At 37.8% G+C, this 21,179-nt stretch overlaps 4 protein-coding genes and 2 long non-coding RNA genes across 11 annotated transcripts; 3 read left to right on the top strand and 3 right to left on the bottom strand.

Moving 5' to 3' along the window:
• Positions 1-569: 569 nt before the first annotated feature.
• Positions 570-3,920, top strand: LOC138139500 (zinc finger Y-chromosomal protein-like). 2 transcript variants are annotated; one of them, XM_069059797.1, is made up of 2 exons: positions 570-2,353; positions 2,412-3,920. In XM_069059797.1, the coding sequence occupies exon 2, from the start codon at positions 2,415-2,417 to the stop codon at positions 3,606-3,608; it is 1,194 nt and encodes a 397-aa protein (XP_068915898.1). In that variant the 5' UTR covers positions 570-2,353; positions 2,412-2,414; the 3' UTR covers positions 3,609-3,920. The 2 variants fall into 2 exon arrangements, with proteins under 2 accessions (XP_068915898.1, XP_068915899.1); XM_069059798.1 differs by having other exon boundaries at positions 570-2,357.
• Positions 3,911-5,665, bottom strand: LOC138139501 (uncharacterized). 2 transcript variants are annotated; one of them, XR_011162313.1, is made up of 3 exons: positions 5,526-5,665; positions 4,722-5,463; positions 3,911-4,667 (listed from the first exon to the last, which is right to left on the bottom strand). It is a non-coding gene; the product is annotated as an uncharacterized lncRNA (long non-coding RNA). The 2 variants fall into 2 exon arrangements; XR_011162314.1 differs by having other exon boundaries at positions 4,722-4,933; positions 5,463-5,531.
• A 46-nt stretch (positions 5,666-5,711) lies between these two features.
• Positions 5,712-12,093, top strand: LOC138139499 (RE1-silencing transcription factor B-like). 4 transcript variants are annotated; one of them, XM_069059796.1, is made up of 2 exons: positions 5,712-5,861; positions 5,992-12,093. In XM_069059796.1, the coding sequence occupies exon 2, from the start codon at positions 6,068-6,070 to the stop codon at positions 7,352-7,354; it is 1,287 nt and encodes a 428-aa protein (XP_068915897.1). In that variant the 5' UTR covers positions 5,712-5,861; positions 5,992-6,067; the 3' UTR covers positions 7,355-12,093. The 4 variants fall into 4 exon arrangements, 2 of the variants coding, with proteins under 2 accessions (XP_068915897.1, XP_068915895.1); XM_069059794.1 differs by having other exon boundaries at positions 5,726-5,857; XR_011162312.1 differs by lacking the exon at positions 5,712-5,861 and having other exon boundaries at positions 5,953-9,718; positions 10,858-12,093.
• Positions 12,094-12,503: 410 nt separating this feature from the next.
• LOC138139502 (uncharacterized) lies at positions 12,504-14,976 on the top strand. The gene is made up of 2 exons (XR_011162315.1): positions 12,504-13,341; positions 13,556-14,976. It is a non-coding gene; the product is annotated as an uncharacterized lncRNA (long non-coding RNA).
• A 30-nt stretch (positions 14,977-15,006) lies between these two features.
• LOC138139498 (uncharacterized) lies at positions 15,007-17,183 on the bottom strand. Its single transcript, XM_069059793.1, has 3 exons — positions 16,712-17,183; positions 16,482-16,663; positions 15,007-16,433 (listed from the first exon to the last, which is right to left on the bottom strand). Exons 1-3 carry the CDS (start codon positions 16,757-16,759, stop codon positions 15,101-15,103), a joined length of 1,563 nt encoding a protein of 520 aa, XP_068915894.1. The 5' UTR covers positions 16,760-17,183; the 3' UTR covers positions 15,007-15,100.
• A 153-nt stretch (positions 17,184-17,336) lies between these two features.
• LOC138139497 (uncharacterized) lies at positions 17,337-19,708 on the bottom strand. The gene is made up of 3 exons (XM_069059792.1): positions 19,349-19,708; positions 19,123-19,298; positions 17,337-19,074 (listed from the first exon to the last, which is right to left on the bottom strand). The coding sequence occupies exons 1-3, from the start codon at positions 19,418-19,420 to the stop codon at positions 17,712-17,714; spliced, it is 1,611 nt and encodes a 536-aa protein (XP_068915893.1). The 5' UTR covers positions 19,421-19,708; the 3' UTR covers positions 17,337-17,711.
• Between the last annotated feature and the right edge of the window lie 1,471 nt (positions 19,709-21,179).

Raw genomic sequence — 21,179 nt, 5'->3', positions numbered from 1 at the left:
AATGGTTTTACTGTTTCAATTGTGATTACAAGACGAAGAGAAAACGTATTTTGAAACAACATATCTTATACAAACATACCCCCGCTGAAGCTGTTCAGTGGCTTACTTGCGATAAATGTCAGTACAAAAGTAAAACCAAATTAAATTTGAACCAACATGTACTGACACATCTTCCCGGAGAAGATGTCCAATGGTTCAAATGTGATAAGTGCGATTTCAAAACGAAATATAGCACCTACCTAAAACAGCATATGAACATTCATCTTTCAGGTGATGCTGTTCAGTGGTATAGTTGTGATGAATGCGAATTTAAGACAAAACGAAACGAATACTTACAAAGACATAAGAAAATCCACCTCCCAGCAGATGCTGTCCAGTGGTATAGCTGTGATGGATGCGAATTTAAAACGAGACGAAACGACCACCTAAAAAAACATAAGAAAACTCATCTCCCAGCAAAAAATGTCCAACGGTTCAGCTGTGATAAATGCGACTTTAAGGCAAGGCGAAAAAGCAGATTAAAAGAACATGAACGGCTCAAGCATACAACAAAGGAGGAGACAGGATGATTTAACCGCTTCAATTTTAAGGATAAGACGAGAAATACAAGTAAAATTCACAAGACCAATACGCATCAAATAAAGATGATTCTTTTTTAAAATGTGTTTAATCAACGAAACAAAAAAGTCTATATTTTTTGGATATTTATTAATTGAAACGATTTTTTTGTGTTATTACGATCGTTAAATTTTGGACGTCATTTTTCTGTCACAAAAAATTATTCTAAATTATGCTTTATTGAAATTGTTACATGAACGATGAAATTGTCGAATTTGTCTACAACACTACAATTTGTGAATATGCCACCCGTTTAAATACTATACAAACCTCGGCGAAAGTACCATTCCTGTGTCTCGAGAACTACCAGGTGATCAAGAAGGACTGTTTAAGTTGGCAATACAATTAAGATACAATACAGTTGCGGACAATAAAAAAACGTACACTTTTTTTACATCGTACAATTTGGGTTTTTTTGACATTGTGATTTATGCCAAACGTCTAGAAATAGGTTAGGTGGTAAATGTTGGTTGATAGACGAGACGAATGACACTAATGATTAATGGTGACATTAGCTGACAAATTAGAGCCTCATTTAAGCAGCTAAATATTTGGCGAATTTTGAGCAAGAGTTGTACTATTTTTTATTGTCCGCAACTGTAATATACTATACATTTTTGGTTTTTATTTATTTTATATTTTTTATTAATTAAAACATTGTTCTATTCCATTAGTCTGCTTTTTCAAACTTCTTGTATGTTTTGTAGGCAAATCTGACATTTACACAATTGACAAAAATCAAAATTAAAGTTATGAATTCATAAGGCATAAGGGTAGTTTTAGAATGTATGATAGCTAACAGTGACAGTAGCGTTCAAAATTAATTGATCGCCGTAGATCTACGAGGTATTTTATTTATTTTTTTCAACTCCCATAACATAAAATGGCAGCTTTGGGCAGAACTTTTATATTTTTGAATTTATTCAACTCGTCCAATACCTACCTGCAGTCAATCTGAGATTAGGATAACGTTAGGTATCTCTGATTCAATTAACTTTGATTCACGACAAAAAGATCTAAAAAAGAAACCCTTCTTTTTTTTCCCTGAAAAGAATTTGAATAGTGTAGGGCGAAAAAACATAATATCGGAGGACCAGGATCCCAGAAAAATACACTTAGAATTTTTTGGTCGTTTATATAATACCATTCGTTTGATTCTATCTTTACACGCAATCTCATTTAACGTCTCTTTATTTGACACTTCAAATCTTAATAAAATTTTCCCTCAAACACAACATACACCATACAATTTTAGAAGCTTGACAACAGGGGGTGGATAAATTGTAATAAATAACCTTAGGTCCCTAAAATATACATTTTTTCATTACTTAAGCTAAACATCTTCCTTTCAACGATAAACAAAAACTTTCTTCGAATTGTAAAGATGATACTTGCATTTAAAAAAAGCTGAATGTTAAGAGTACGTTCAAAAATATGCAAAGTGTACTATTTATTATAAAATCAACAGTTCATAACGTAAAACAATGAAAACAAGAAAAATTGATTTTTGTGTATAAAAGGGAGTAAGACAACTTTTAGGTGTTTTAAGCTGCACCGCTCCAGGATAATTAATTTCAGTGTTTGGCATTACGGTATCTGACAGTAATCTAGAATGATGGAAGATAGAGGTGTACATTGTAAATTCTAACCTCACTTTAAAAGTAATGTTTGTGCGAAAAATTATTGAATTGTTCGCGTAAATTTCCTCGATAATAATAGTGTTAAATAGTCAGAAGTGGGTTTGTCGTGTCGGAATTCCCTAAAACGAGTCAACAACCTCTGCGATTTTACAGGTTATGGCTACGGTCACCGACAAACAAGACGATAAAACTCCCAACACCACCGCGAACGCTCCATTCGAGCAGATCTTCATAAAGGCCGACCCTGCTGACCCCAACAAGTGCCTAAATTGCGACTTTGTCACCGAATGGGACTTCGCCTTGAGACACCACAACGCTGAACACCACCAGAAACAACCTGGCAACCCTTTTGACTGCTCCACCAAAGTGCAATCTTTTAAATGCGACGAGTGCCGCTACGAGACAAACTACAAGTTGTCATTAACCCAGCACAAGAAGGATTGGGAGGAGGTAGTGGAAATTTCGAGCGACGATGACGACAGCCCCCTCGTATCCAACAGACAATACAAATGCAAAAAATGTCAGTTCACCACCCTCTCCAAGCTCATCTTGTTGAAACACCTGAAATGGTGCAAAGAAGCGAGCGCCGAAAAGTGGCACAAATGTGATCAGTGTCCCTACAGAGGCAAACGCAAGCGCAACCTCCGCCTGCACAAGTACAACATGCACTCGCCCCCCGAGATGATCGCCTGGCAAAAGTGCGAATCCTGCCTGTTCAAGACCAAACACCGGAGCAACTTGAAGCAGCACGTGATCAGCATGCACACGGAAATCGACGAGGCCAAGTGGTTCGAATGTGCGCAGTGCTCGTACAAGACAAAGATCAACGCGCACCTGAAGCGGCACGTGTACATCAATCACGCGGCCGTCAATCAGATCAAGTGGTTCGAATGTGCGCATTGTCCGTATAAGGCGATCCGCAAGTACTTGTTGGTGTTGCACATGCGGAACAAGCACACCAGCCTGGACGAGATCGTCTGGCACAAGTGTGAGCACTGCGACTACAAGGCGAAGCAGAAGATCAACCTAGACCGGCACGTGATCAGCAAACACGTTGAGTCGGAGGATCTGGAGTGGTTCATCTGTGCGCACTGCCCCTACAAGGCGTATAAGAAGGAGTTGCTGACGTTGCATCTTAGGAACAAACACACCAACTCGGACGATATCTTCTGGTTCGAGTGCAACTACTGCGACTATAAGGCGAAGCGGAGCACACATCTAAAACAGCACGTGATCAACCGGCATACAGATCTGCAGGAAATCAAGTGGCATGAATGTGCGCAGTGTCCCTACAGGGCCAAGCAGAAATATAATTTAAAGCATCACATAGATCGAGTTCACGGACAATAATCAATTATTTATTTTAGAATAATTATTGTTAATTAATTTATTTGTTATACTGTGTCTATTGTGCAGGACCACAGATGATTCGAATGTGTTCATCATATCAACAGCCAGACCCCAAAGAGAGTTGGACTGGCTGATAAAATATTCAAATTGTTATTAAAATGACGAGACTCTTTGGTAAAAAAGTAAATTATAATGGCTGTGCGAATATTTTTTCTACAGGGTTATGTAATATGGTTTATAACCGTCGTCACTTTAAATGGAATCAACAAATTAATATCGAGGACGTTTGTTTAATAAAAATGTTTTCAAAGATGTGATATTTTTATTTCTTTAATAATAAAAAGATAAAGAAAGTACAAAGTGAACTATTTGACACAAATCGATTTTTCACCTCTTCAGATCAAATTAAATATGTTTTGACATAAAAACAGAATGAAGCTTGTAAAACAAGTTTTATAAAAAGGTATGATAAAAATAGATGTAACATAAAAAAAAAACTTAAAAATCACTTACACAACGTTACTAAAGTAAGTGTTATGACGTGATGTAATTGATTTTTTTTTTTGCAAAAATAAGATTCAATAAAATTGCAACAAAAAGTGTCTTCATCGTTTAATTATAATTTAACGCAACAACATCGGAATCATCTGAAGAAGATGATGATTCTAATAAATTGGCTACTTTCCTTACTGTCTGGGCTTGAGTTGTGGCAACTGGTGGCCTCTTGGCTTCTGCCTTTTTCTTCTTAACTTCTCTGTTGAAATGATCGTGAAACAACGCTAACGTTTGCTTGTCTAAGCTGTATCTGGGGTAATGCAACTCATGGATGATTCTCTTACGAAAGTGTTGTTTCAGACTCTGCCAAGTTCTGTTTACGACCTTAGCTTCTTCCAATTCTTTCCACACTTGATCTCCTTTTATGCGGTGAATAAAATTGTTTTCTACGAGATAATCCACGATCTTTTTCTCTTCGTCGTGCGAGTACATCGACATGATTTCAAATTCGGAAGAAAAAAGTTAGGTTAAGTGACAAAACTGGCACGACTGATTACTTTAGTACTTAAATATAAATTAAAATGTTACATTTTATGAGTAAAACTGGTCAATTCTTACTTTCAACTTCAAGACTACCATCCAGAACATTTGAAACTTGTAAACAAGTTTTACTAGTCAATGACAGCTAATGTTGCCAAACTTATAGAATTAAAAAAAAAATACAAAAAAATACAATTGGGTGTTCATTAAAATTTCCTGTCAAAGTTGGTGTTGGAAAGTCAATTGTGAAGGCATTACTCGTTTGTCATCAACTTGCGGATTAAAAATACCTACAAACAACGCAAAAAGTGAAGTTACTGTCGCGGGCAATAAATTTTGGTCGTAATGTCATTTCAAAATTTGGTTAGATTGTCACAAATTAAAAAAAATTCCCTGCCTGATTATGCCCATGTCAACAAAGTGTCAAAAAAATGACAATTAATGTCATACAACATGATGATAGGTTATGACATTTACGACTGTTTTACAATGAAGCATTTTCGATTGCGTCAAAGAATGACCTTGACGACCAAAATTTATTGCTCGCGACTGTACATTTAAATAGCGTTTTCAGATTTTCAGAAGTTGGCAAAACTATAGTGTAAATTGTACCGGGTGATCAAGACGGACTGTTTAAGTTGGCAATACAATTAAGAACATTTTTTTATTCGGCTATTTACAATACTGCAACCGGATAAGTTTTGTGGGTTTATTTGACAATTAAGTGCGTCTATCGATATTTTGAAACGACTTTTTAAACATTAGTTAACATTTTGGGTCGTTTATGATGGTCTCATTACTATGGGATTATTTACCTACCCTGTAACAAAAACTCTGGATAGTATTTAAGTACCTGCGGATTATTGAAGATCGGTTACTCACCACTTTTACTATTTTTGTTAGCGGGCAATAAACCACTAAGTAGGTATATCGGGTATTCGGGTGTGTCAAAAAGGACGAAGGTACTTGTGGAATTTTCGCGTTTTTTCTAGCCAGACACAGGGCTCCTCCTACATCGTTTCCCACCACTCAAACCTTGTGCAAATGCCCCTGTTTTTCTCTCTTGTTGTGTTTCAATGGTTTCAAGGTTGCATTAATGTCTAGTATAACTAAAGGGCAAGGAAAATTCATTTGCAAAAGGTTTGAGTGGTGAGAAACGATGTAGGAGGATGCCCTGAAGCTGTCTAGCCAGAAAAAACGCGAAAATTCCACAAGTAGGTAAAGTAAACACTTACCCAAAAAAACCCAATTTACACACAAACTCTTTAGATAAACTACTATTTTTTGTAAAAAAAATTAAAAAAAAAAAACTCGTTTTATAAAACTTAAGAGCATTCGTGATTTACAGGCACTCCTGCCTGCTGCAGTCGTGCTGCAAGCTGCAAATCTGACTCGTGTCTTTGAACATACTCCTCGAATGACATATGACAGTTGAAAAATGTGATAATTTTCAAAGGAAATGTTTTGCTGCAAATATAATATTTTATCACTTAAAGAGCGGTAGAAAGTCGTCAAGAACAACTACCAAAGCCATGGAAGATATCATGGATTCACTTTTTGTACCTATAATTACCCTTCAAACAGATTATAACCTTAAAAGTGAGACAAATTTATTTACGTGTTACAAAAACGCCCCAGAAATGTACCAATGTGAAAAGTGCGACTTTGAGACATATTCTAAAGTAACCTTAACTTGCCATCGCAAAGCTGCCCACACAAAAAAACACCCCCAACATAACCCAACTTTAATCTCAAAAACTTATAACTGCGTCGAGTGCAACTTTGAGACCAACTCCGTCCTAGTTTCGGCCCGGCACGAGTGCAATCCAATGACAATTTGGCATAAATGTGAACACTGCTCGTACAAAGCCAAACAAGAGTCAAACTTGAGTGCGCACATTTCTTCACAACACAACTGCAAAACAGACGAGTGGCTTCAATGTGAACATTGCGCTTACAAAACTAGACGAAAAAAAGATCTCGATGGGCACTTTTCGGCCGATCACGCAAGCACACCACGCGACTGGTTTAAATGTGAGCAGTGCACGTACAAGACCAAACGAAAAAACAGCTTCAACATGCACATCTTGACGAGGCACACCTCCCCCGACAACAGCCACTGGTTCAAATGTGAGGATTGCACTTACAAAACTCAACGAAAAATCAACCTCGTCACGCACGCAATCACACGACACGCCGCTCCCGAAGACCTAGGCTCGGACCAAACGCTGCAGTTTGAAGACGTCAAGTGGTTTAAATGTGAACAGTGCTCTCATCAGACCAAGCGGAAAAACGACCTGACCAGGCACATGTCGGCGAAACACGGACTGCCGGGGAGCAGTCAGTGGTTCCACTGTGAACAGTGCTCATACAAAGCGGCGCGGAAGTCCACGGTGAAGGTGCACATGCAGATGAGACACGGCGTGGGTGAAAGCGTTCAGTGGTTTCATTGTGACTACTGCCAGTTTCAGTCGCGGATGAAGAGTTCGTGGAAGAGACACGTCCTGACCAAACACGGGGGCGGCAGCAGGAAGGTCAAGTGCGAGTGGTGCGACTATGAAGGCAGAGACAAATCCCAGCTCAAGAGACACTTTTTGCTGAAGCATGCGAACCCGGATGACATTCAGTGGTTTGAGTGTGGACACTGCGACTATAAGGCCAAGCAGAAGAGCAGCCTAAAGGCGCACCTGTTGGCACAGCATCCGCTTTAGAAGATTTGATGTTTGAAAGAGAAGAATAGTCTGTGAAATTGCAACTACATTCCTACACGTATTTATTGTTTTATTTATGAAAATCCAATTTTCCAATATTTTTTAACTTATGTCTAACTCTAGTCAAGTCGTAGTTTCCACATTAAGAAAAAAGTCAAATACACTTTTTCACTTCACTTTAACGCCTCGCTCCTGTCTGATAATCTTTAACAATTCTTTTCAAAAATGCGACCTTTATTTCCAGTCTTTTAATTTTTGCTTCGCCGTTGTCACACCTCACTTTCAACTTTTTGTAATTCCTTTTCAACGAGTCATATTTTTGTTTAAGTTTGTCAGGATTGATGTTGTACGTATGGTCCAGACTGGAAACACAAACCGTTGGTGATACCGACTCGGACCGACCTGGATCGTCAACGTGTATAATTTCTTTAACATCTGAAACTGCAAATGACATAATTGAAATTTTTCTGTATTTTAACAAACCATGAGGTGACAAGGCTCTTGTCCACGAATCACGACTGGGATCTCCACTCTCAAATTCATTTTTTATTGGATTCAAGATGGTCTCGTCTTCATTAATCCCCAATAGAGGGTCTTCCACTTTGGTATCTGCTAATGGATCTTTGGCCGTTGCTAAAGCATCAGAAACGTGTAGAAAACCGTCTGCGTTTTGAACATTACTACCACAGTCGATGACACCGAAGTCTTGCGGTAAAGCTAAAAATAAAAATTGTACAAAAATATTTCGACTGGAGTCGACTTGGGAACGTACTTGATCCGCAGTACACCGCTTCGATTTGAAGTGGTAATTGCGGTGGGAGTTGCGGTGGGATACCTAAAAAAACTTTTTTGGATGAAATTGTATTGAAAAAGAATGTATCTTACAGGACGTTTTCCCTGCAAACACCGAATGAGGCACAGAATTTGCTTTTAAATACTTTTTTCCATTTGAATGTTTAGTAAAACGATTCGCGTCAAAATGATTGGAACAAACGCCGTCCCATACGCCTGGGTTTACATGTAAATTTAAACATCGTAACCATTTTCGCCGCATTTCCTCTTTTTTTGGAAATCTTAAATTATATCTTTAATAACACAAGCACACAGACATAAAAAATCATACTTGTGAAATGAAACAAAACTGTTGTCTCTCGTGTTCGGGCAATAGGGATATCTACACTTAAACGGCATTGAGATTACCAACAAAGTCTTATCCTTAAGAGATTCCAGAGCACTGGAAACAGTTTAGCCAAATGTTCATTAAATTAAATTCTACTGTAAGATATTATCTCAATGTTTGTTAAAAACTGGGTACGGCATAAATCCGGCATCTAATATTAGTCACTTTCTTCAGTTTTTCTATATTATCACTTAAACATTCAAGAGTCCGTTCACATACCCACAACATAACCTATCTTTCTTCAGTTCAAAAACAATTTTTTAAAGATTTCCCTTCACGAAAACTGTTTAATACTGTTTTCATATTTCTTAAGTAAACTTTCAGTATCGGATGATTTAATTAGTTAAACGATTAATTCAATAAAAACATTTTTTTTGGTTAACAATGCTGAACATCACTTTTGTGCCGTTGCTAGTGTTACTACCATTGCTACTGTGCTACTGCGCAAGGGGTGTGTACACATGCGCACTGCGCAGATAATCAACTCTTTTAAAAAGGTGTTACCTTTATCTGGGGGTGTTACGATTAAAGAAAAAGAATAATAACGCAGAGTACGCATACTTTGGTTGTGATCGCGGAGCACTTACACACAAGTGTGTGTAATTGCTGTAATTCGGGGAATTTCTGTAAACCACCTTTTAATATCATCATGACTGACATTCAAAAACTAAACTTCCACTGAGTGTAATTAAAGTCCATTCATTTTGTATTGAACTTTTCAAGGTCAAATAATTTTATTTTTTGGCTCTGTAATTATGTTTTGTAAATAGTGACATGCAGGTAAACACCGTTCACGTTGGAATGAGCATTGCTAAATCGCATTACGTTGGTTAGCTGCATGTCACTATTTACAAAAGACAAAAACATAACAAGAGTAAAAAATGAGGTTAATAACGTAAAGGTTGTTTTAGAGTTTATGTTATGACCTTGATAATACCACATTACTCCCGAAATTTTATTTGCCCAACTATACTTGGTAGTCTTGAAGAACAAACCAAAGTTAATCGTCTGATTTGTGGTCACTGATCGCAATTGTGAACGCGGCCGAAATGTTTGATATTTGACAACACATAAACAACACTGTTTAATGATTATGCTTGTGGGTTGAGGACCCCAGATGATAACAGATCAAACAGAATTGTGAAAAATTCAAATATTTCTTTCATTCTCTGTCAGGATTAAAGGTGAGTACTGATTTTATATATGAAATGTCACGTGTTTATCTAAAATAAAACAGATGTGGAGCGTGTTATAATTCCGGAAAATCGTGTCTATGCAAATCACAACTGACAAGTATACTCGATAATAATTAAAAATATACTAACGATTATTTTGAATAAGACGTTCACGATTTTCATTGATATGTTTTATGAATTCTTCCTGGTGGCCAGTCGTAGATTTTGAGCCCCTGGGTCGACCAGCACCTGGTCTTTTTCCTCCATGTTTACCTTAAAGTTTACATGTGTAATTCAAATTAAATTATAATAATTTTAATCAAATTTAATAATTTAAAAATATAATTTAAGTATGAGAATTAAGAGTTACTTGCATGTGGTTGTAATTTTTTTTGTTTTGCTCTAAATTTTCGAACACGTTCCGTAGAACATTCTGGCTTTTTTAGCATTTTAAAGTTTTTAACACCTTACACTTTAGTAAAAATTATAGACGTAGAGATTCTCTGTGTATATGGTTAAAATGTAATTGTTGACACTAACTTGAGCAGCACACAACAGCTGATACATCAAAACCGACATAACCTTATATGTAGTTGACTCACTGCTCTTTCACGCGTCTGCGCTAATCTCACGCATGCGCTACTCATTTCCGTTTCATGTTGATTTTCGTCAAGATCATTCGGGTTTATAGTTTGGGAACGAGAAATTGGAACTTTAGCTTCTTCACTTGCAATGGGTTTAGGGTAGGTTGTAAAGATTATAATAATGAAGATTTACGATAGTGGTCAGTTTTTGCCTGCCGTCGTGCTAGTCTACTATACATGCTAGTTATTAAAAAGGGATGCCGAATATCGGCAAAATGCAGATTGTTTGTGCCTCCTGGAATGAAGTGCTCATAGTCGTAAATCTTCGTTATTGTAATCTGTACGACCTACCCTAAACTCATTGCAAGTGAAGAAGCTAAAGTTACAATCCCCCGTTCGCTAAAGAAATTTCACTTCAACAGCAATGATGTTTTTTATTTGACAGCGTAATTCAATAAATGGCTCTTTTTTTATTTTGACACAGATTATGAATACGCCAAGACTTGCATATTTTGCAGTTGTTGTGATTAGTTTTTTTGTGTTGATATTAAATTGAAGTTTCAGATTATAACATCGAAATGCTAAATTTGGAATATGCCGAGAGCATTCCAAAATGTGGTTACGGAAAGATTCACAACTGCGACATATGTCCTTACGTGACCAAATCCCTTTTTTTCATGATAAATCACACGAAACGTCACCGGTTGCCACTCGATTCGATTAGTTGCGAAACAATCGATTTAGAAAAGTACTACTGCAAAGACTGCAATTTTAAAACCGACCTTATGGTTATTTTTAATCAACATATCAGAGAACATCACAGAAAGGACACCGATTTTGTGCAAGATCAAACGAAAAACGACACTGTGATTAAAAACTACATTTGTCAACAATGCTCGTTTGAAACATATTCGGCTCTACAATGGATCAAACACTTGGATACTCCGTGTTTGAACATAAAAGAAGATTTCGAGACAGTACGTATCGTGTCTTGTGGAGATGAAAAGTGGTACCGATGTGAGCATTGTTCTTTTGAGACGAAGAAGGCAACACTTTTGAAAGGACACCAGAGTGCTGAGCACCCACCTGCCGAGGGAGAAAGGTTGTGTTGTTTTCACTGCAAATACAAAGCGAAAACGAAAAAAAATCTACAGCAACACATCAACTACAAACATTCCACTGTCAAGGCTGTACGCTGGTTTCAGTGTAACGAAAGTCAGTTTACATCGAAAGATTTTTTTAATTTGCAGACACAGGAAAATTCATGTCTCGGTGTGGAGTCCAAATTTATTCCTTCTAGTTTCCATGCCTTTAAGACAAAATACAAGAAAAATTTAAAATGTCACAGGACGTACAAACTTACGATTAAAAATGAACAACACGAATTGCTCAAACATTCATAAATTTAAGTGAAATAGTATGTAATGCTTTACGTGAAAACAACACATTTAAATCTCGAAGCGTTTTATTGTGACAGATGCTCATTCAAGACAAGATTTGAAATGCTTAAACATCAGTTTAAAATAGATACATGCACCAAATGAGTGATTTGAATATGACATGTAACCTTTAAGACAAAGTATTAACCAAATTGAATTGTCGAAGACCATAAATACAATTAAAATTTATATTAAATGGTTGGTTGTGAAAGTCATTTGACGGGACGTTCACCATTCATGAAGCATTATAAATTAAAGACAAATTGTGAAGAATTCGAGAAAAATCGAGACATAATGTCTTAAAACTTTAATTTGGTATCTTTGATACAGTTTGGTAGTTCAATAAACGATTTTGTAACAATGTTTCATGTTTAATTTACCCATATAGTTCCTTTGAAATTAAATCACATAAAGTACCTAGCGTTTAATTTAAATCTTTCAAGTTGGTGACAACCAAATTTTAGGCTAATGGATCACAGAGTAAATGAGGTAATTGGAACTGTAACGATTCATAATTGAAGCATTGGGTGGAAAAACAGCGTTATCCAGAAAACAGCAAAAAGATGCATACGTCACCACGGTCATCCGTGATACGGCCCCTTGTTTTTATTCAGTTACAACTCTATCCATGTGTTAGTAAAACATTGCGATTTTCACTACGCCATAATAGATTGTTGTTTTTACCAATAATACAAAAACAGCGTTAAGAGCTTGACGCTATTTTTCCACCCAATGCTTCAATTAAGGATTATTCGTGAACGCACTCAAAATATCGACTTTTGACATCTTGTAAGCAATGCAAGGTTTTCAGTCGTGTAATTCGACAAAAATCATCAAGAATATTGCAAAAAATTAAATCAAATAAGTAAATTAGATAAGATAATTAAAAAATAAAAGTATGTAGGTAAAGTCCTCGTCTAGAAACAGTCAATTTTGACTTAAATTGTAAATCATTTTACAATAGGACAGCAAACCCTCTTATAACTACCATAATACCCTCTAACTTTATTGCCCCTTTGTTGTGCAGTGCCGACTCAAGAGCAAACATCAGGTAAAGTAACAGCCCCTATTTATTTATGGAATTATTTATGGTAGTTATAAGACGATTTTCTCTCCTATTGTAAAATGATTTACAATTAAAGTCAAAATTGACTATTTTTCGACGAGGACTTTACTGGTAAGTACTTGTAAGTCTTAAGTACCACATGTAGTCTCCTGAATGCAAACAATTGATGAATCTTAATGATGCATTTTGAACAATTTATCTGAAACAAAGATCGCAAAGAATTTTGAGAAAGTTATGCAACTAAAACTAAACCGAGATAGTGACATCTGTTGTAAAAAGGGAGAGGTTTCTGTTAGGGCAGTAGTTCCCAACCATAAGTGCACGCACCCTTGGAGGGTGCGAAATATTGCTCATGGGGACGCGAGACGTTGTGGTAAAAATACTTGTTAAATGCAAAACTACATAAGTCAACGACCACATTGTGATTATAATTTTTAATTAATACCAGTGTAATAAATGTGTGGGGGTGACATTACACATTTTGAGAGTTGTAGGGGTGCCAGCAACAAGAAAGTTTAAGAACTACCCTAGTGTAATAAATGGGTAAGTTAAGGGATAACGGACAGGTCGAAAATTGAGTTATCCATTTCTTGCATTCAGGCGACAATATTATTATTACCTTCAGAAAAACCACGTGATCATGAACACGAGCATTTTACGTAATTGTGATGCATGAAAATAGTCTCTGTGCTCAATACAGCCAACGTGTGAATTGACAGCTGAATGTTTCTCCTTAAATCAATAATTGTAATTTCAGATGAAACTGGGAAAATGGCAGATCTGGCGTGTCCTGACAATGTGCCAACATGTATCTCCAGAAGTGACAAGTATCAAATTGCTACAAAATCGGTCTTCGTAAAAAATGCGAAACGCCACTACTGCAAACGGGAATCGTTCACTTGGGAAGCGACCACCTTGGAAAAATATGCTTGCAAATTCTGCGATTTTCAAACCAACTTGGTAATAATACTCAAAGAACACATCAGTAATTACCACGTTAAAAAACGCGAATCTTTGTACAGTTCACCAGAACACTCTCCTATAAAAAACTACATTTGTAAAGTTTGCACATTTGAATCGAACTCCATATTGTTTTGGATGAAACATTTAGAATCTTCGTGTTTTGTCAAAAGGGATGACTTTAGGAATGCGACGTTGCCGCTCGCGATTCTCACCGACAACCGGTGGTACCAGTGCGACTGTTGTTCCTTCAAGACACGACACCGCAGTCATTTTACAGAACACGTGAATACTCGACATAAATCTGATGAAGAAGCAGTTTGGTTTTACTGCTTCAATTGTCAGTACAGGACCAGAAGAAAAGCAATCTTAAAACAACACATGTTATTCAAACACACCACCGCTGAAGCTGTGCAATGGTTTACGTGTGACAAATGTCAGTACAAATGTAAAACCAAATCCGATTTGAGCAGACACATGAAACTACATCTTTCCAAAGAAGATGTCCAGTGGTTCAAATGTGACAAATGCGACTTCAAAGCAAGGCGACGATTCACAATGAGACGACACGACCTGCTCGAACACGCGTCAAACGAAGCGCTATGGTTTCGATGTGAACACTGCTCTTACAAAACAATACTAGAACACTACCTGAAGCTTCACGTGAAGTCAAAACATTTAAAGCCAAAAACGGTTTATTTTAAATGCGACAAGTGCTCATTCAAGACGAAATTTGAAAGTAGCTTAGAGCAACATCGGTCAACAAGGCACTCGGGTCGAGATGAATCGTTCAAATGTCACGATTGTGTATTCGTGACCTCGTCGAAGTCAAATCTACTCCTTCACATTAAGAGAATGCATACGCCATACGATTGGTTTGAATGTGACAAGTGCCCGTTCAAAACAAAGTACAAGAAAAATTTAAAATATCACGAGACTAATATGCATACAAATGATAGGGATATTAAATGGTTTCCATGTGGTCAATGCGCATACGCTGCAAAACATAGGTCAGATTTGACGAAACATGTACGACGGAAACATACACTGGACAAGAAAAAGTAACAATTGTGGTCACGATTAAAATTTATATTGGTTTACGAATGCTTTTGGTCTTATGTTAAGATGATTTACACTATGTAGAATGTAATCGTAACCACTTCAAAACGACTGTATCTACCGCAACGTTCAAGAAATGTCTAAACTTACGTATTAACATTTCTGTAGTTTTTAATCACCAACAGGAGATTTTGTACAACAAAAATATCTTTATTTTTTGAAAAAAACGGCAATACAAAATAGTAATTAAAGACAATGATTTTTGACAACAAAAAAAGAGAGATTAAACGTCGTATATTTCTTTTTCGTAGGACAAAATAGCTTTGTAAACCTGACTAATCGGTAGCCATTTCAGCGTTGTAAAAAACTGAACGTTATTTTTGATCTGATACTTATCGATTATATATTGTCTAGCTACGTTTCTGCTCAGTTCTACTAACGAAGGCACCTGCGGCGAGTTTTTCATTTTGTCTTCCGTCAGCTTTAAACTCTTTTTTAACGTCGACAGCGAAAAAAACTTGCACAACTGCAGATAACAGTTCGGGGAGATGTATTGTCTGGGGTTCCCCAGAAACGTGTCGATGTCTAAAGTGACGTCGTAGATCAACATCGACATCAAAAACACCTCGACGTTGCTGTCGTGCATGTAGCAGTTGTAGTCGGCTATTTGCATGTGCAACATAATTCTAAAGAGCTCGCAGAATCCATAATACTTATATACCATACTGAGGTCGTTTGCTATGATGCTGACGCCGCAACTCAGCATGGAACAGATCAGTTTGGTCAGAGTGTCTAGAGACAGATTTCGATTGATCAGCGAATGGACCAAACAAACTTTGGGGTCGTAATTTTGTACAGCGTCTTTGACAAGCGGACTGTCACACAGCATGTAGAAAAACTCGACGAAATCTGGTTTCTCGTTGATGAACGTACCCAAAAAGCGAATGTAATCTGTTAAGGAGTTGCACACGCAAAACATGTCCCTCGCCACATCTTCAAATTGCTCTGTGAAGGCCCGGAACACGTTGGGTTTAATCCCCGGTAGGGAGTCCCCCAAATGTTTTAGGTCGCTCTCGTCGTATAACACTTCCGAGGTCTTTTCCATTATTTTGTAAAAAAGTGGCGATTGCGACGACATCGCCACATCAATAGTGTACAACCTGGTCTCGACTTTATCTCTGTCAAAAGTGTATTCGAAGAGAATCTCTTGTACCTCGACGGGACATTTCAGCATGGTCAAAGTGAACGGCAAAATGTTCTCCTCGCAAGGAACAGTAGGGTCAGCCCCGTAATACAGCAACAAGTGAATCAAGTCGCAGTCGCCCCTTTCGCACGCCAGATACAGCGGAGTCTCGCCGAGACAACTCCGCGCATTAATGTTCGCCCCCTTCTCGATCAAGGTCTGCCCCACTGCAACGCTGTTCCCGACGGCGTAATGCAAAGGAGTGTAGCCGGAATGTCGCGCGATGTTCACATCCGCCCCTCTCCTTATCAGTTTCAAGGCGTAGTACTCGTTGGAGCAGCGAAGGGCCATCATGAGAGGAGTCACTCCGTCGAAGTTGGTGGCATCGATGCGTACTTCGTCGAGACCGATGAGATAATCGAACGCCTTCTTCCTGAAAATTGTGCTGTGTGAAAAACGCCTCAAATAAAACAGTCCGTACTTGTCTTTCATGACGGCGACGTGTATGGGCGTGTTGCCGTTATTGTCGTTGATGTTGACCGATTTTCCAGACTTTAGGAGGAGCTTCAAGCGTTTAACGTCGTTGTCGTGGACCGCCGATATTTGGGGAGACAAGGCGAAGGGGTCGTTGTACTCGAAAAACGAGTCCGGGTCCGTGCCCGTCTGAAATTTTGGATTATGTATTGGAAGATTTGAAATGGGGGAACTTACCCATTCTATGTCGTGCAACTCGTCTTCGCTACTGTCTGAAGCGGTCATTTTGCCGAAAGTTTGTTACTGGTTCTCGTTTTAACCTCACTTTGGTTGGGTTACATTTACGTTGTATTAAGCCGAAAGACTGTTGAAATTGTAGTACTTGGGGTTCGCTGGGCAGGTCCAGTAATTTATCTCCAGTGCTAAGATCTGAGCTCACTATTTGAAAAATTACATTTTCATAACTTAGACCAATCCAAAGGAAAAAATGATACAAAAACTAAAGTACACATGTGATTGTAGCCCAAACTACATTAAAAACTTGCACAATTTAAACATTCGGTGCTTTACATAAATGAAGGTTTACACTCATTCAAATATCTGGAAAGTGAGGTTAAGTAACAAAACAATATTGTCACATTAATTTTTGTGTAATATGATTACAGAGGAATCGAATTATTTTTGTATATTCTAAATACAATAAAACTGAATAATCGGATAATTTTAAATAATCCGGTCTAGACCGGACATCGCAGTAGTTCAATTGTATTGGTTCTCAACCTGAACGTACCCCACTTGACAGCTCCAAACAATTAAATTTTGCTTTTGAAAAACATTAAACCGCCGAACAATGAGAAATCTCTTCTTTTGAGAAATAGAAATTGTTGTAGTTTATTTATTTCGTACAAAATTCTTCAAAATATAAAATTGATACAAATCATTCTTATATGTACAAATAACGGGTTCTCTCTTAAAAATAAATCAGATTCGGAACTGTTGTAACAATACAATTTACATCAACATCAACTTAAAATCGCACGTTGAATCTGACAAATGAAGTTCTTCGCCGGCAACAGTTAAACACCAAGCCTAGCTTCGTACCATAACACAAAAAAGATTCGTTATCACGTGTTTACGTAATAAAACAAAAATAAGTAGGTACCGATAGCAAATTATCCAACAGTTCCAAATACCCGACATTTTTCTTCTAGCAATTTTTTACAGCCGTGTGCTGCTGTTACAAACTATAGAGAGGTCTCTCATACGTGAGAATTTTCTTATACACCTCGTTAATCGGCATGCGTCTGATTAACGCATAAAAATCTTTAGTCCTCCTAATCTGAAACTCTTTAATAACGTATTTGCGAGCCTTGTCCCTGGCCAGTTCTAAGAGAGAAGGCACCTGCGGCAACTTATTCAACTTCCTATGAAACCTCCTTTCCGGGGCGAAGAAGTTGCGCACTCTGGGCGTGGAGAAAAACCGCAAAGAGTTCACGTATCGCTTACACGGCCACGTCGCCTGCCTCAAAAACTTGTCGAGGGTGAGATGGATGTCGCAGATTAGATAGGGCATCAACGTTTTGGGGCGGAAGCACGAGGTGCTCACTATGTCCATTTCTAAGGCGAACTTGAAGATGTCGCAGAAGCCGCAATGTTCGTAGATGGTGACGACGTAGCGCAGCTCGCAGGGGACTCCGTAACTGTACAAGAAGAAGATGGTTTGACTCAGAATCTTGTACGACAGTCTCCCCCGTTTGTACAACTTGAGCAGTTTGGTGATTAGATAGCCGAAATTCATCCAACCCCTAACAAAGTTGAACGATCGATACTCGAATACGACGGTTAGGAAGTCCATCAGTTTGACTATCGCGCCATCTACGTTGGTCTCGAGGGTTAACTGGTGGTGCAGGTCGATGGGACTGTGCAATATCTCTTTGACAACGTGGATAAACCTCCTCATAAACAATTTAAAATAGTTCAGATTAATCCCGGTAGCGCACCTGCACAGATCCCTCAAATCGTATCGACCGTATTTCACCTCGTCGACTTTTTTCAGAATTTCTGGAAACAAAGGCGAGTTTATTTGCATCGCTACAGTTAGAATACTTAAATTGACGGTGACTTTGTTTTGCCCGAACGTGCAGTTGAACAAGACCTCGTGACAGTCGAGGTGAGACTGAGGGTCGTCGCCCTTGTAATTGAGGAAATATTGCATGGCTGCCGTGATAGGGAGGACTCTATAGAGATCGGTGATTGTAGCGTCGGCCCCATAGTACAACACCATGTAAATGCTATCGATCCTACCATACTCGCAAGCGTGATAAATCGCAGTTTTTCCCAACATGTTTTGGTAATTCAAGTCGGCGCCGTTCTCGAGCAAGATTTTGAATATTTGGGGGTAGAATCTCGTGACGGCGGCGTGCAAAGGGGTGCAAGAAGAGTCATTGGACATATCTATTTCGGCTCCTTTCCTGATCAGCTCCACCACAGCATGTTCCAAATTGTTTATCACAGCCAAATAAATGCTACACTGTCCCTTGCCGTTAATCGCGTTGAGATTCACGCCTTTTACGGTTAATAAAAAATCAAAGATGTGCATCCTGGAAGAGAGTGATTACAAGACAATTCAGAATAAGTGGGATTTGTACTTTTTAAAAATCACAGAAAGGTGTAGTGGTGTGTTGCCATATCTATCCGAAATTCTTAACTTCTTGCTTTCTTCCATGAGCGTTTTTAAGCCGGCTAGGTCGCCGCGAGCAATTAACGACACCAATTCGGACCAAGTGCTGGGTTTGTCGTATTCGTACAGTGGCAGTAAATCAGTCTTGAGAAAATATTGTTGTTTGAACTGAATATGCTCGATGGGAGACTTACCAAAATACAGTCGCATTTGTCATGTCTCCGCACGGGAAGAAATTTGCGGAGAATGTAGAATTCATTGGCCATGGTGACACCTTCACGACACTTATGTGGTATTCTGGTATTCAAGTTTGCAATTTAAAACACACAGAACAACTATCAACAATTTGCAGGCACGGGATTTACAATACCGTACACTTAGTATATAGGGCTTTCCACGATTATGTTATCATTATGGTGGACGTTGTAAATGACCAAGTGGAACATTATTTTCCTATTGTGGTGAATTCTGAATTCACATCTGACAATTAACCTCAAATCTATTATTTATTTTGGATTGTGGACTTTTTGAATTGTGAACGCACCCAAAATATTTGTCATTTGACACTTACTTAAAACAAGTTTTATACCGTGTGTTCGAAAAAAAATATATATCGAGTAAGACACGACTATACGATTTAGTTGGCAACCCTAGTTTTTATACAGTGAGCGGCAAAGGTATGGAATAAATTCCTTAAAAATTAAACAAATTTTTTTTCAAAAAAATCTTTGGACAGGTCAGGTCAGGTCCGGTGTATAGTTTATAAAAATACATGTTTTAGTACCAAAGAAAATTCCAAGCAGTCATTTGTTTTCGAGTGATGACGTCATCGATACTTTTTTTAAATGGAATCCCCCTATTTTTTTTTCTTGATTCTGATAGCCCTTTTAATTGTCTAAGGGCCGGTTTCTGGAACGTCCCGATAACTTGACGTGCGGTTAAATCAAGTGTTGCTATAGAAACGCTAGAAAGGAGCCAATCACATTACATGATTTATGTATTTATCGGAGAGTTAACTAACTGGCCAAATAAAATGTTTCTAGAAACCGGGCCTAAATGACAGTATACAAATGTTGTTATCTTACATAAGGAAATTTTTGAGAAAAAAAAATAATAGTTGGAAAAAATAAATTTTATAAGAAGAAACTCCGCGTCTCGTTGTGAATCATCTAGAAAATGTGCTTCAATGGGATAACATATTTTTCTGAAATTTTCAATGCATGCAGACATCACTTAACAAAGGAGATAACGACTTTAATAGTTATTTAATGATCGCGAAATCATTTTCTTTTCAATGAAACTCTTCCGTTGCTCCTTCTTAATTTGAGATACATATTTCTATTAGAACTACTGCACAACACCGAAAGCTTCGCATTTCGCTGAATTGAATATGGCGAAGCCTTGTTTGCATGCGCTCATTGTTTTTTAGCTTTGCATCTTTATTTAGTTTTTTCCAATAACCAGGCAGAGACATTCAACCGATTTTTGTGTGTCACATTTACATGCTTTTATTGGGTATTGGTGCGTCTTATATTAAAAATATTTCAGATTTCATCTTTACACTATCTCATTTGGCATTTTTGGTAACAGATTCTTCCCAAAACGCAATTTACACCAAACAATTTTCTAAATTTACATTTTACGGATTATTATTTTTATAATCATTTACATTACGGATAAGGGTAATTGTTCACTTTAACTACTTCTGGAATTTTCGCGTTTTTTCTGGCTAGACAGCCTCAGGACGTCCTCCTAGATCGTTTCCCACCAGTCAAACCTTGTGCAAATGAAAATTTTCCTTACCCTTTCGTTATACTAAGTATTGGCGCGACCTTGACGCGACCTTGAAACATAAGAAGAGAGAAAAAAAAAGCATTTGCACAAGGTTTGAGTGGTGGGACACGATCTAGGAGGACGCCCTGAGACTGTCTAGCCAGAAAAAACGCGAAAATTCCAGAAGTAGTTAAAGTGAACAATTACCCGGATAAGTAATGTAGAAGTAATAATAATAGGTAATAACATTCC

Source organism: Tenebrio molitor, chromosome 9 (assembly GCF_963966145.1).
Source record: "Tenebrio molitor chromosome 9, icTenMoli1.1, whole genome shotgun sequence".
Taxonomy (NCBI): Eukaryota; Metazoa; Arthropoda; class Insecta; order Coleoptera; family Tenebrionidae; genus Tenebrio; species Tenebrio molitor.
Note: the sequence above shows the minus strand (reverse complement) of the source record. Positions and strands in the feature narration are given on the sequence as shown.

Excerpts from the sequence above, each read along its gene's own strand:
- LOC138139497 (XM_069059792.1), bottom strand. The coding sequence starts at position 19,420 with ATGGCCAATGAATTCTACATTCTCCGCAAATTTCTTCCCGTGCGGAGA. Across the intron at positions 19,299-19,348 it reads ACAAATGCGACTGTATTTTG|ACTGATTTACTGCCACTGTA; the intron begins GTAAGTCTCCCA and ends TATTTTCTCAAG. Across the intron at positions 19,075-19,122 it reads CTTTCTGTGATTTTTAAAAA|GATGCACATCTTTGATTTTT; the intron begins GTACAAATCCCA and ends ACTCTCTTCCAG.
- LOC138139499 (XM_069059796.1), top strand. The coding sequence starts at position 6,068 with ATGACAGTTGAAAAATGTGATAATTTTCAAAGGAAATGTTTTGCTGCA.
- LOC138139500 (XM_069059797.1), top strand. The coding sequence starts at position 2,415 with ATGGCTACGGTCACCGACAAACAAGACGATAAAACTCCCAACACCACC.
- LOC138139498 (XM_069059793.1), bottom strand. The coding sequence starts at position 16,759 with ATGACCGCTTCAGACAGTAGCGAAGACGAGTTGCACGACATAGAATGG. Across the intron at positions 16,664-16,711 it reads AGTTGCACGACATAGAATGG|ACGGGCACGGACCCGGACTC; the intron begins GTAAGTTCCCCC and ends CCAAAATTTCAG. Across the intron at positions 16,434-16,481 it reads GTCGCCGTCATGAAAGACAA|GAAGAAGGCGTTCGATTATC; the intron begins GTACGGACTGTT and ends CACAATTTTCAG.